The sequence below is a fragment of the Astatotilapia calliptera genome, chromosome 23, assembly GCF_900246225.1.
Source record: "Astatotilapia calliptera chromosome 23, fAstCal1.2, whole genome shotgun sequence".
Lineage (NCBI taxonomy): Eukaryota > Metazoa > Chordata > Actinopteri > Cichliformes > Cichlidae > Astatotilapia > Astatotilapia calliptera.
The window spans coordinates 32540829-32552911 of NC_039323.1; the positions used below are offsets into that span (position 1 = coordinate 32540829).

A 12083-nucleotide genomic window follows, 5' to 3' on the forward strand; every position below is an offset into this window, starting at 1 on the left:
ATTTACACTGAAATGTATTTGCAGTTTGTAGAAGAAAGTGAGCTTTGTTTAATTTAGATCAGGTTTACAGGGTAATGTCTTGACTGATCCCTCATTTCTTTATACATGGGTGCAGCGAGTTATAAAAATGTGCAAAAATACACGAAAATCCTGAATATAAGGCAAAAACAGAGTTTGTACAGTTCTAATGAGCTTGAAAGTGAATACATGGTATGACCACCTTTATGCTTCAACACAGCCTGAACTCTCATTGGCAGCTTTCTTGTCATTTCTTTAATTAGCCATCAGGAATAGTTCTCCTGGCTTCTTGAAGGACATTCCTGAAGTCTTTTTTGGAGAGCAGGTAAACCAAAAAATTCAAATTTGGATTAATCACAACATCAGACTTGTTGCTACAGATTTTTCTCCCTGTTTCCCTTCGTTAATAATGTCTTCTTGACAGCCACTGTACCACTGAAATCACTTCTGATAAGGCTTCAGTGAGCAGTAGAACTGAAGGGCCACATGCATCTCTCAGGTCTTAGTCGATTAGTTAGATTTTTTTCTGTTTTTTACACACAAATGGCTTTTCGATACTGCTTGCCTACTAGAGAAAGGTGTGACATTTCTTCTCATGTCCCCTCCTTGTCTTGGATCCATATTTTTTTAAGGACACACCAAGCCGAGATATGCCAAGTTTTCAGCTAATAGCTCTTTGGGAGTCTGCTTGGTGGTGCAAAAAATACAATTTTATGCACGTCAGACTGTGTTATCTTTAGTATTTTTAGTAGAATCATCTAAAGAAATGAGAACAAATGATGTGTTTTTGTGACAGGCTGCTAGTGAAAAAGTGCCTAAAGCTACAATTTAAAATCGCTTCTTTGCTAAGTTAGCAGTGGTTCATGCCATTAGGTGTTTTTTTTATACTTACAAAAAGTGGGCAAAAAAGTATTCCTGTGAAAATGTTCACGCACAAGGACCGATAATCAGTGATGAAGCATCCAAAGAAACAAATGTGGGGAACTATTGCTCAAGGGCGCTTTAAAATATGACGCAAACTATAAACAAGTGAGAGGAGGTGTCTTAAGACTTTTGCACACTACTGCATGTTCAGATTCAAGGTCAGTGGCTACACATTAAACACGGTGTTTAATGAAAGAAGCTGTTGTGAATCTTTTTAATGTCGTTGTTGAAAAGAATAAAACCTTCATCAATGGGAACTATTTTTATAACAAATTCATTTGTATTGTTTTTGTTGAGATTTGGGATGCCTGGCCTCAACTTACCTGTTTGACTTTGACGTTTTATTGTGCTCCTCTTCGCCGTGTTTTCTACTTTCGCCTGAGGTCACCTGAAAAATTAAGATGAAAACTCGTCTTCCCCGCTGTCGCCAAGTGCTTTCTCATCATCATCATCGTTTGAAATCATAGGGGCTCTCTCTCTGCTGAGCTCACCATGAAATATAAAGCTCCTTGAGATGACTGTTGTGATATAGATAAAATGCTCCGCTCTTTAAAAATACAGGGCATGGTGCTGGTAGGTGTGGTTAGTTTTGCAAACTCGCAAACTAAGAGATGATATCCAGCTGCAGGTAATTTACTAACAGGACAGGCACACAACAAATCAGAAAACCATATAAATACAGGGGATACGCGTGTATGTTAAATGTAGGCCTATGGTGATAATCTGGCAGACAGTCGTTTGAATGGAAACAGGCTCGAGTCATTCAGACAGGCTCTGATCTAGGACTGTAAACTGCACAGCAGTATTTTAGCCTTGTGTTCTGTAGCGTTCTTGTATTAAGACAACTTCCATATAGATAACATATCTGTGATATGTAACTCATGGAGAGTCAAAGTATGTGCAGCTAAAAACAGTCATGTGTTAGATCTCACGAGATCAGGCGAAAACCTCGTGCGCTGTCCATGGTCCTGAAATTCTAGTGTAATAAAACTGCATTAAAGAAAGTTTTTTTTTCCTTTATTAAGGGAAGTTTTTCAGTTCATTAATGTAAATGAGTGTAAGAAGTTTTGTTGCTGCTGGTATTGCGTGACTCCCTTAGGTTGGAGGATCCAGGTCATCTTTGAGTTCACTGAGCAAATTTAGAATTCAGCTGGCTGGGTCATCTATACGGTTTTACGTCTTTACGTCTACGTATCCTCTGCAGCCATATCAAGTTCAGAAATTGAGACATGCTTTTTATCTGCGTTAAATATTAGCTCAATTATCAGCAAAGTGCAAGTTGCAAATCAGTTTGTGCACATGATTTAAATATTATTCTCCCTATAGTTTGCGCTTTGAAAAAAGAACTCCGTGACGTTCATATGCAACAGTCACATAAACCTTTGAGTTCTCACTTTTTACTCACAGTCGTGTCATTGCACTCCTTTTACACCAAAGCTCAGTTTGTGCTGGAGCAACATGTTAGCAAATCTGGTGTTTGGACATTGAAGTCCTTCAGTACCACATCTGACTTACAAACATACAACCGTCTGTTGAGAATTTGAGAATGATGTCTTTTTGGTCTGAAGTTACCATCTACCACTTCTTCACTCCCGACTATGTTTCCCCTTTCTCTGTCTCTCTCACAGCAGGCAGGACAATCAGTCCTGTAGGACATCAGATGCACAGTCATCAACAGAGTCCAGCTACCTGCAGGCTGTGGACAGTCAGGGTGTCCCTCTGTGTCTCTCCTGCCAGCAGCCCTGCTCTACCACAGGTGGAGCGTGGGACACTCGATTCTGCAGCCACAGGTATTGCAACACTAACTACATACAGTTAGAGGAAAAGCTACGGGCTAAACTGGACATTTCCAACTTGTAATAACTTGAGAATTGCTCAAAAAGTTCTGGAGCAGATTTGTAGATAATATAGATCTCAGTGCACCTGATGTGCGAGGTCTACTGCAACAGCAGTGTCTTTGATTAGATGTCAGCCAAACAAAAACATATTAAATCAACTTTCACACAGTTTGAGAGGTTTTTTCCCCCCAAACTTCCCTGTACTCATTGTCCTCTGCGCAGAAGCCCACCCATCTGGCACCAAAAAATTCAATTATATTCAGAGCTTTAAGAGTTTGTGTGCAAAACAAACTCAGAAACACAGCAGTACAATGTTGACTTCACCCTGTTGTTTACTTTCTTTGTAGAAAGAATACTGTTTGCTCAAGACTAAAATAGATTAGACTTCAACTCTTGCATCTATAATGGTCTTTTTCCAAATCTTTTCCTGTAAATTTTTTGGGGGGGAATCAGTCAAATTTGGTCTTTACCAAACTTGATACCATTACCAATGTAAAATAAAAGTTTTTTATGGAAAATCTAAAGCAAACCTATTTCGGTTTAGTTTTTCTGGAGATGCTGCACCTTTTCCTGGCAGTCTTAATTCGATTAAATGGTTTTCAAAAGCCAGCTTCTGTTTTTTAACCAACATGAGAAAAACTTTCTATGTGAATGATTTTTAAAATAGAAAGAATTTAATCACAAGTTTCTTTCTGTAGTGCAGATGTTTCTATGTGCTTTGACCCACAGGTGTCAGGAGGAGTTCCAGTTGCGCTCCAGCCAGACTTACATGCGGTCTCAGGTGTTGGAGGCAGAGCGCGGCATCTGTCAGCACTGCGGCCTCCACGCCCATGACCTGTTCATTAAGGTTCGTGATGCTCCACCCTCCCAGCGAAAGGAGATCCTGGAGAACACTTGGCTCACCCAGCTGCCACTCAAACAGGTGGGACATAGAGCAGAGGAGGCACTGTTTCGTATTTGTCTCTCATCCATGTTTCAGGAAAACTCCACCAATGAGCTGAAGAAACTTTTTTTTTTTCAAGTGCCAAACAGCCATTAACTATGGTGGTCAGTCAGTGCAACGAGGCAAGTTGTGTCAATGTGAAATTCAACTCCACACCACTGTTTCTGTCTTTTTTATGTCATATTTCTTTCCTGTAGACCTTTATACAACCAAAGGAGTGGCCACAGTGGCGCACAGCAACTTTTACAGAAAGGCGATTGTGTTTTATTCGTTTACACAAGCTGACAGCCCGCTGCAGCTTGATTTACTTTTCCTGGGTGGCTTCACCTTTCTGCACTTCTTCCTGACTGAAAAGCTGTCCCAATCCCAATTCCAAAAAAAGTTTGGATGCTATAGAAAATGTAAATACAAACAGAATGCAATGATTTGCAAATCTCAAAAACCCAGATTTTATTCACACTAGAATATAGAAATTATACCAAATGTTTCAAGTTTGACAATTTAATCTTCCAAAAATATTGGCTGGGTTTAATTTGATGTCAACTAATTAGGTTGATGAGCAACAGGTCAGTAAGACGAAAGGGTACTAAAAGGAGCATGTAGGAGAGGTAGAGCTCTGCAAACTGTTTGCAGATTGTGGAACAATTTCAGATTAAGAATCCTCAATGTAAATTTGCAAAGACTTTGAACACCAGTTTACCAGAATAAGAATAAGTTTGGAGAAATCTCTGTATGCAAGAAACTAGATCAAAAATCAGCATTGGATGTCCGGGATTTCCGCGCACTCAGGAGGCTGCATTACAAACAGGTATGGAAATCACTGCAAGACCACTTCAAGAATTCATTCTCTGTGGATACAGTTCCTCGTGCCAGTTAAAATACTATCGTGCAAAGAAGAAGCTAAATGTTAACATGATGCAGAAATGGTGCTGTCTTCTCTTATTTAAAATGGAATAAAATTTGAAAACTGGGAAAAACATGAGAAACATGGCACCACATCGCCAGGATTGAACAGGAGAGAGACCAATCGAGCTTGTTATAAGGGCTCATATCAAAAGCCTGCATCTCTGATGGTATGGGGTACATTAGTGCCTATGGAATTGGCATCTTCCACATATGGAAAGACACACTGATGCTTAAACATATATACAGTTTGTAGACAACAAACTATACTCCCACCCAGACTACGTCTTTTCCAGGGAAGGTCTTGTGTATTTTAGCTAGACAATGTTAAGCTGCATGCTATTACAACAGCATGGTAAACCGATTTGCCTGCCTGCAGTTCAAACTTTTCACTAACTGAAACATTTGGTGTATAATAAAATGAAAAATACAGAAAAGAAGGCTCAAGAATACTGAGGAGCCAGAATCCAATATCCGACAATAATGGGACAACAATCTTCTCCCAGAAGTCCAGCATCTGGTCTCCTCAGTTGCCAGATATGTGCAGGCTTTTGTCTAAATAAAGTGATGCTACACAGTGGTAGGCATAGCCAACTTTTTTTAACCATTCTGTTCCTGTGGACTTGGAAATGACTTTTTTATAGGGTACATTTTCTCAGTTTACACATAGTTTGGTGTGTTCTTTTCTGAATAAAATATGGGTTTATGAGATTTGCATATCATTGCATTCTGTTTTTTAATTTGTGTTTTATACAGTGTTCCAACATTTTCAGAATCGGGGTCATAGTCTGTATATGTCTTCTAAATATTACTTTACATGAAACAGTGTTACTTGTAAATTGAACATAAAATATTAAAGTTTACTGTGGCTGTTCTGTGAGGACGATATGTCTCTAAATGAAAAGCTATTAGAGTTCAGAAACACAGCCCTACAGCTTGATTTTAAAAAGTCGTTTAAATATGTGTATGAACAGGAAGGTGATATATTAGCAAAACAGCTGGTTAAACTTAGTATGTAAACTTAATAAGCAAACTTGCCTGTTTTATTAAACCGGATATGGTCGCAGCTGGCACTCCTCTTCCTTAAGGCTTTCTTTGCTAATGTGGTAAAGCAATTATTAAAAACCTTTATTAAAAACACTGCACAATAAAACTTATTTGCTACAACAGTAATTCACAGATTGATGGTTTTCTTGCAAATGCTAGCTCCATTTCCACAAAGCATAGACAGTAAGGGATCTCAGAGCAGTGAAAGCTGACCCAGCGGCAGATTGTCTAACACAATCTCTCCCATCAGTTTCCTGTCAGAGTTACGGGTTAATGCTGCTGGTTTCTCAGCTTGACATGCTCAAGTTATTGTTAACAGGACAAAAAGTTGAGCTTGAGCGCAGACGTGCCTTCAAAATGCTTATCCCATAAAGATGTCTCTGAGTCAAGCAGAGTTAATCCTGCTTCCAGAGACAATAGCCAAATGAGACCAATAAAAGCCAGTAATATACAGGAAGTGCGAAAATGGCAAGAAAGCCTTACTTTTATCTGAGAGGAAAGCAGAATGGGATTGATTCTGCTATGTTTTAATTGATGTTTTTAGATTTTACATCATGATGATCATGATCATTTTTATACATGCAAATATTTAATACAAACTAAAACTACATGGAATCTCATTATACTTCTCATTATTAAAAAAACAGACTGAGTGTCTGAAAATTATCTGTTTTTCCCTTTAAACAGGAAGCAATGCGTGGGTGAACTAAAAAAACATTTATACATACAGGTTTTGCTTGTTGTTTTAAAGTTGTATGATAGCATGCTAACATTTGGTGATTAGCACCCACATTACCTGAGGGAATTTTATTTTGATGTGGTTGGATGTTTCAGGTGTTAAGATTTTTTTTCATATAAGGATGTTTTCTCCTCAATATTGAAAATTTGTACCAACTTTGTTAGATAACAGTCATCAAAATGCACACATTAACTGACATCAGTCTCTCTATGTGAGCCAAAGAACTGACAAAGAAGTTCTTTGTGTGTTTATGTAAGTGCAAAAATAAAAGCACCCTGTACTCCCCATCCCACCCACCTACGCACATATGCATCTACTCACACACACACACGCAGGTTGATCTGCACTCCAAGGGGCCAGCTCCCAGTAAATGGATTGCTGGGCCCATTGATTTTTTTTTTCCCAGTGCCAGGCCTCGACCAGTAAGCCTATTTGATTTGGTTGGCTGTTATCCTGCAAAGCCACCCCCCCCCACACACACAAACACACACTCACTCCTCCTCCCCTCTTTCCAGTGCCGCCGGCAGAAGCATCAGCGCCGATCGATGCACCGAGCTTTAGAGGAAACAAACTCAGCCACATGATAAGACACCAGTGGTGGAGAAGCCTTGAGATTATAGGCTCACTCTTTGGTTCATACTGGGGGGGTTTGGTACGTGTGTGTGTGTGTGTGTGTGTGTGTGTGTGTGTGTGTGTGTGTGTGTGTGTGTGTGTGTGAGTGAGTGAGAGTGAGAGAGTGAGAATGGTTATATGTGTCTATGTTTGTAGCTTGGGCTCTCTTTTTGGCGTGCATGTGTGTAACAGGTGTGGCTGTAATGGTATTTTGATGCGCGTGTGGATTTTCAGGATGTGTTAAAGCCTTTAGGTGCTTGTGAGAGGAGCTTCAGTATGTGTGTAAGTGTGCAGTAGTGAGGTAAGGTGCACCAAAGTGCATGCTTTTGGCACAAAAGCAGGCTCAATTGACTCGAATGTGTGAGAGCTTGTGTGAGAGTGTGTAAGAGAGAGATCTGAACTCTGGCCCTGTGAGCAGGCCTGTTCTTTAAATCTGTTGGGATCAATTCCAGCTCCCTGCCTTAATGTCGGCAGAGTAGTTCTCAAAGTAGGAAAATAGATTTCTGGCCCTGAACTCTTCCCACCAGGATTCTCTCTCTCTATTGTCTTAAGCTCCTCCACTTGCTTGCTCTCTTTTTTCTTTTTGTCTCTATTCTCTGTCATCTTCCCATTCTTGCTTTCTGTTTTCTCCACTTTTTTTTCCTTTTTATATTTTCTTCATAAAATAAATTTCAGATTCACAACAGTATTATCTGCTAGTGAATCCACACTGTGTCCAGTGGGCCTCAGTACATTTTTACAAAGAAGCACTACAGGTCTTCAAATGGTTCAGCTAGTTACTCATTAGCTTTGACTTATTTCTGTTACAACTCAGACGTTCAACAACAACTTCTGCTACTGTTGACTGGTATAGATTATTTTAAAAAAGAATAATCTTTTACATCACGTGGATGGTCAGGTGAACGTACGTTACTTGCCTGGGAGCTAAGAAGCTAAGCCAGTGGAGGCAGTGTGGTCCTTTGGGCAATGTTCTGCTGGGAAACCTTGGGTCCTGCATCCATGTGGATCGCTTTTACATGTACCGCCTACCTAAGCATTGTTGCAGATCATGTACACCCTTTCATGGAAACAGTATTCCCTTATTAGCAAAACACTGGTGTCTTGCTGTATTTTCTGTAGTAGTCAAAGGAATTGAACTGTGTATTTATATTGTGTCTGTGTTTCTACTCCTTCTCCTTTGCCTCCAAAGACATCAGTTTAACTGATAAAACTGTGACTGTGTCGACTATCACCTTAACAAGTTAAACATATAAAAAAAAAAGAGCAATTAAAACAGAAGCTCACCTGAAATACTACTCAGGATATTGCAAATGCATTTTTTTTAATCTTACTTACAAACTTACTCATTATGTAAGTTTTCCTTGTATGAGGAAAACTCTCCTCCTCTAAATCTAGTGAAAAATGTGCTTTAAAATGTAATTAGCAGAATTTTTTTTTAAAAGTCACAAAAAGTTGAGGCATTTAGGAGTGTGCACCTTAACTGTAGCACGATATTCCCAGCGGTATTTTTAACCTAATTTCTGTCAGGCAGGCTTGCGAGCTCTCCCTGATTAAGTTTCCCTCCAGCTGCCCGTAATGTAGGCCACAAACATTTTGGTGATTTATACAGCTGTACCTGAGGCAGCAAACGGTGATGGATAGCATGAGGTCAAAGTTTGCTGTCATCAATTCGGCACAAATGATGTTTTCATCAGCTGGTCTTATCCTCACAATCACACAGGCTTACATTAATCTCAGCATAATAAACTTCCATCAGAGGCCCTTTCCTGCAGTTTGCCTTCATTATTTCCTGGATTTTGCCAGTTATGTTCTCTGCTGGGATGCGTTTTTTTGGCTTGAGACTGTTTTTTATCTTCTTTTATTGTGAGGCGCATTGCAGAAATGTCCCCGCAGTGCAGAGATTTGTTTAATATGAATGATTTGTCTGTGCCTGTGTGTGCTGTAAAGTAACAATTTAGGTCACTGTAGTACCCAGCGAAAGGCTGAGCTTTACTAAAGACATCACATCAGTGCAAAGAATTAACTTTAGCATAGATGGATGGTTTGGGAGGGGAGCGCTATCAAACGTTGTTTTAGGCAATTTAGAGCAGTGTGAGGGAACATCCGAGGGTAGCCGGTGTACTGAGACGCTCACTGTTGTATTCCGGTGTGCTTCCAGCTGAACGAGATGATCCGAGCTCCTGTTGAAGGGGATTTCTGGCAGGTTGACCACATCCGTCCGGTCTACAGCGGAGGAGGCCAGTGCTCTCTGGACAACCTGCAGACACTCTGCACTGTCTGCCACAAAGCCGTATGTGCACACTCCGCATCACAGCACCCATAACAACCGCAGCACCAGCTTTTAAAGCCAAAGGGCTTAGGGGGCAAAAGCAATTTGTCTAACATTTTAAGGTGCACAGCAGATGGAGCTCTCCTTTATCCCTGTATAAAGAGAAAGCGCCATCACTCATGTTGAGGATCACATGTGCTGGCAGTAATGTGATACATGGTCAAACACATTGATCAAAAGTCATATTATCCCTCACAAAGCTATATACTGCCTATAATAACATCACATGATGTGGCTGTGTGACATTTTGATGTATAGCATGCGTTGGAAAATGCTATATATCGGCCTCTTCCTTCTTGCACTCCTTCAATATTTCATATTTTCAGTCAGCCACTTCTTAAAAGCAGATCTGATTTGAGAAGAAACTTTTCAAAATAAGACACAGCTTTCACCGTGAGCTGAAATGTGCTTTGCTTTCACACCAGAATGCTTTTTTCTGTCAGCTTGGAAGGAAACGCTTCACATGTTGACGTATGTAAACTGAAGCAAAGCACTGCGACTGATAAGGGGATCCTCGCACTGTTTATGCCCCCTCTCAGACACTTTAATCTAGAGATGCTCGATATATCGATCTGATTTTTCTGTGCTGACTGCAGATGTAACCTCTTACATCATGTTCCATTTTTCTCCACAGAGAACAGCTCAGCAAGCCAAAGAACGAAGCCAGAGCAGGAAGAGTGCTGCAGCTTCCAAGGTTTCGTCAGACATCAGCAGGTTCTTCGTTCGGAAAGAAAACAATTAGCTGGGACCTGTTACGCTTTCACTTATTGTCAGTTAGGGATAGAGCGATCCAATACTTGGATCAGATAGCCTGACACCAAAAGCTAGATCAGACATCCGTGACAGGGCTTAGCTATGCTCTTCAGGTCTATCATGTTTTGTGTTTACTACCCCACGCATCGGCAGCAATCTGCTAACTTCCAGCAGTCAGCTAACAGCAAAGCAACAGTAGTTCAAAGTGTTTCGCTACAGCAACACCAGTTTGTCTTAATATGCGTACAAGTGAGTTGGCACGACTGAAGAGCTTCAGCGACAGCAGTTCGGTCTGTTTCTCTTTCTCTGTCATTATGTTTGGTTTAACACTTGTTTGGAAGCTTTTGCGTCACTCATGGTAACTTAAAGGAAATTAAAGGAGAAACTGTGACTATAAATTACAGCACTGTGCTGTAATTAATCCTACACAAGGTTGAAATAACGCTAATGCAAATAAATGTTTTTTTAAAGCATAAATACATTTGTCTTTTAATACTTTTCTAATGAATAGGTCGATAATCTTCTGTCTCACTCCTCAGAGTGAGAAATACACATTATTGATTTAACACTGGACCTGGTAGCAGCAGATACCTGAGGCCAAGGTATCAGTGTGGTATTAGAAGTGGAAAAAGTTAGACTGGTGTATCCCCAGTTACAGTCCTGGATGCTCATATTAAACATTACCAAAGTGGTTAGAAAATGTGCAAAGTTCCAAAAGTTCAGGCTTCAGATAAACAGCCACTTTTTAGATGTTTTCTTTCTGCTCTTTTCTTTGAGAGTTGATATACGTGGTGTTATCTCAGCTACACGACTATGGTCACAGAAACTCAACCCACCTGTTCAAGAGGGGCAGCCAATCAGGAGATAGTCAGCTTAAAGGGAAAGAGAAGACAGTATAAATAATGCACGTACAATCCTTGACCCCTGTGTTTGCATGAACACTTCTGGTCTTATAGAACTTCATCAGACAACAACCAGCAGTTATAACCTCGCCAAACACTTTGCTCAGTCACTCGACCCTTTGCTATTTGCTTAGTAACTCATTTTTAGGTCGTATTGAACAGAAGATTAGGTCCATTTTATAAATTTTAATGGATATATGAGTCAGAAAGGAGGAGCTAAATAGCTAGTCATAGGCAGGCTTAGCTTGGGACATCACGACCAAATGAGTAATGTCCATCTTTTATACTGTATATGGAGAGAAGTTATCTAAAACGGCTTGTTTCAGGCAGCAGATGAGCCGATGGGCAAAACCAGTGGGAAGGATAAATATAGATTATTTTGAACTGTGCAAAGCCACTAGACCCTAACTGCAAGACAAAAAAACAAACGAGAGAAACAGAAGAGGAAAAGCAAAATAGGCCCCCTTTAAAGGTTTGGTGCAGTTTGCACATGTAAAGGTGTTTATTCAGTTTACATAAAGACGCACTGTGTGAAGTATCAGAAGTCCCATTTGCCGTGACAGATGAGGATACAAGGCCTTTAAAGATTCTGCCTAGCTTTCAGATGCTCTCATCTGCGTCCCACTGGACACCATTACGTTGGAAGATCTAGTAGTGGAGATTTACCTTAAAGAAAAGTGCAGTGACGTCTGCATCAAATGCAAATTCAGCCAACTCCCCTCTCGTCCCCGAACCGTCACAAGTGCGGTAGTTTTGATTTATGACGCCCCCTTCCCTTTTTTTTTTTTTTTTTGCTCGAGGCTGAAATGGAGCAGGTTGTTTAGAGAGATGCTGCTATTTTAAGATTTTGCAAAGTTGGTGAAAAGTAGCAGCTCAGAGATGAATTGCGAGCTTTGTGATTAAAACTCTACAGCAGCAAACACACCCAGGTGTCCTCATTGGTGCGATCAACAAGTGTCGCCTTGTAAATCTTTTTTTTTTCTTTATGAAAGATGGATGAGCACTCTCTGATGGAATGAGAAACCTCTTTTCACCTTGTTTCGTTTCTTCTTCTCCCGCTCTGGCGCTGTAACCG

At 40.3% G+C, this 12083-nt stretch overlaps 1 protein-coding gene across 7 annotated transcripts in view; it reads left to right on the top strand.

Moving 5' to 3' along the window:
- Positions 1 to 10554, top strand: part of zranb3 (zinc finger, RAN-binding domain containing 3) — a 135633-nt gene extending 125079 nt beyond the window's left edge. For all 7 annotated transcript variants that reach the window (XM_026158746.1, XM_026158745.1, XM_026158744.1 and 4 more), the window contains exons 19-22: positions 2571 to 2732; positions 3510 to 3702; positions 9183 to 9314; positions 9988 to 10554. In XM_026158746.1, coding sequence (XP_026014531.1) covers positions 2571 to 2732; positions 3510 to 3702; positions 9183 to 9314; positions 9988 to 10095 — 595 coding nt within the window. In that variant the 3' untranslated portion in view covers positions 10096 to 10554. The remainder of the gene's footprint in view (positions 1 to 2570; positions 2733 to 3509; positions 3703 to 9182; positions 9315 to 9987) is intronic.
- Positions 10555 to 12083: the final 1529 nt, after the last annotated feature.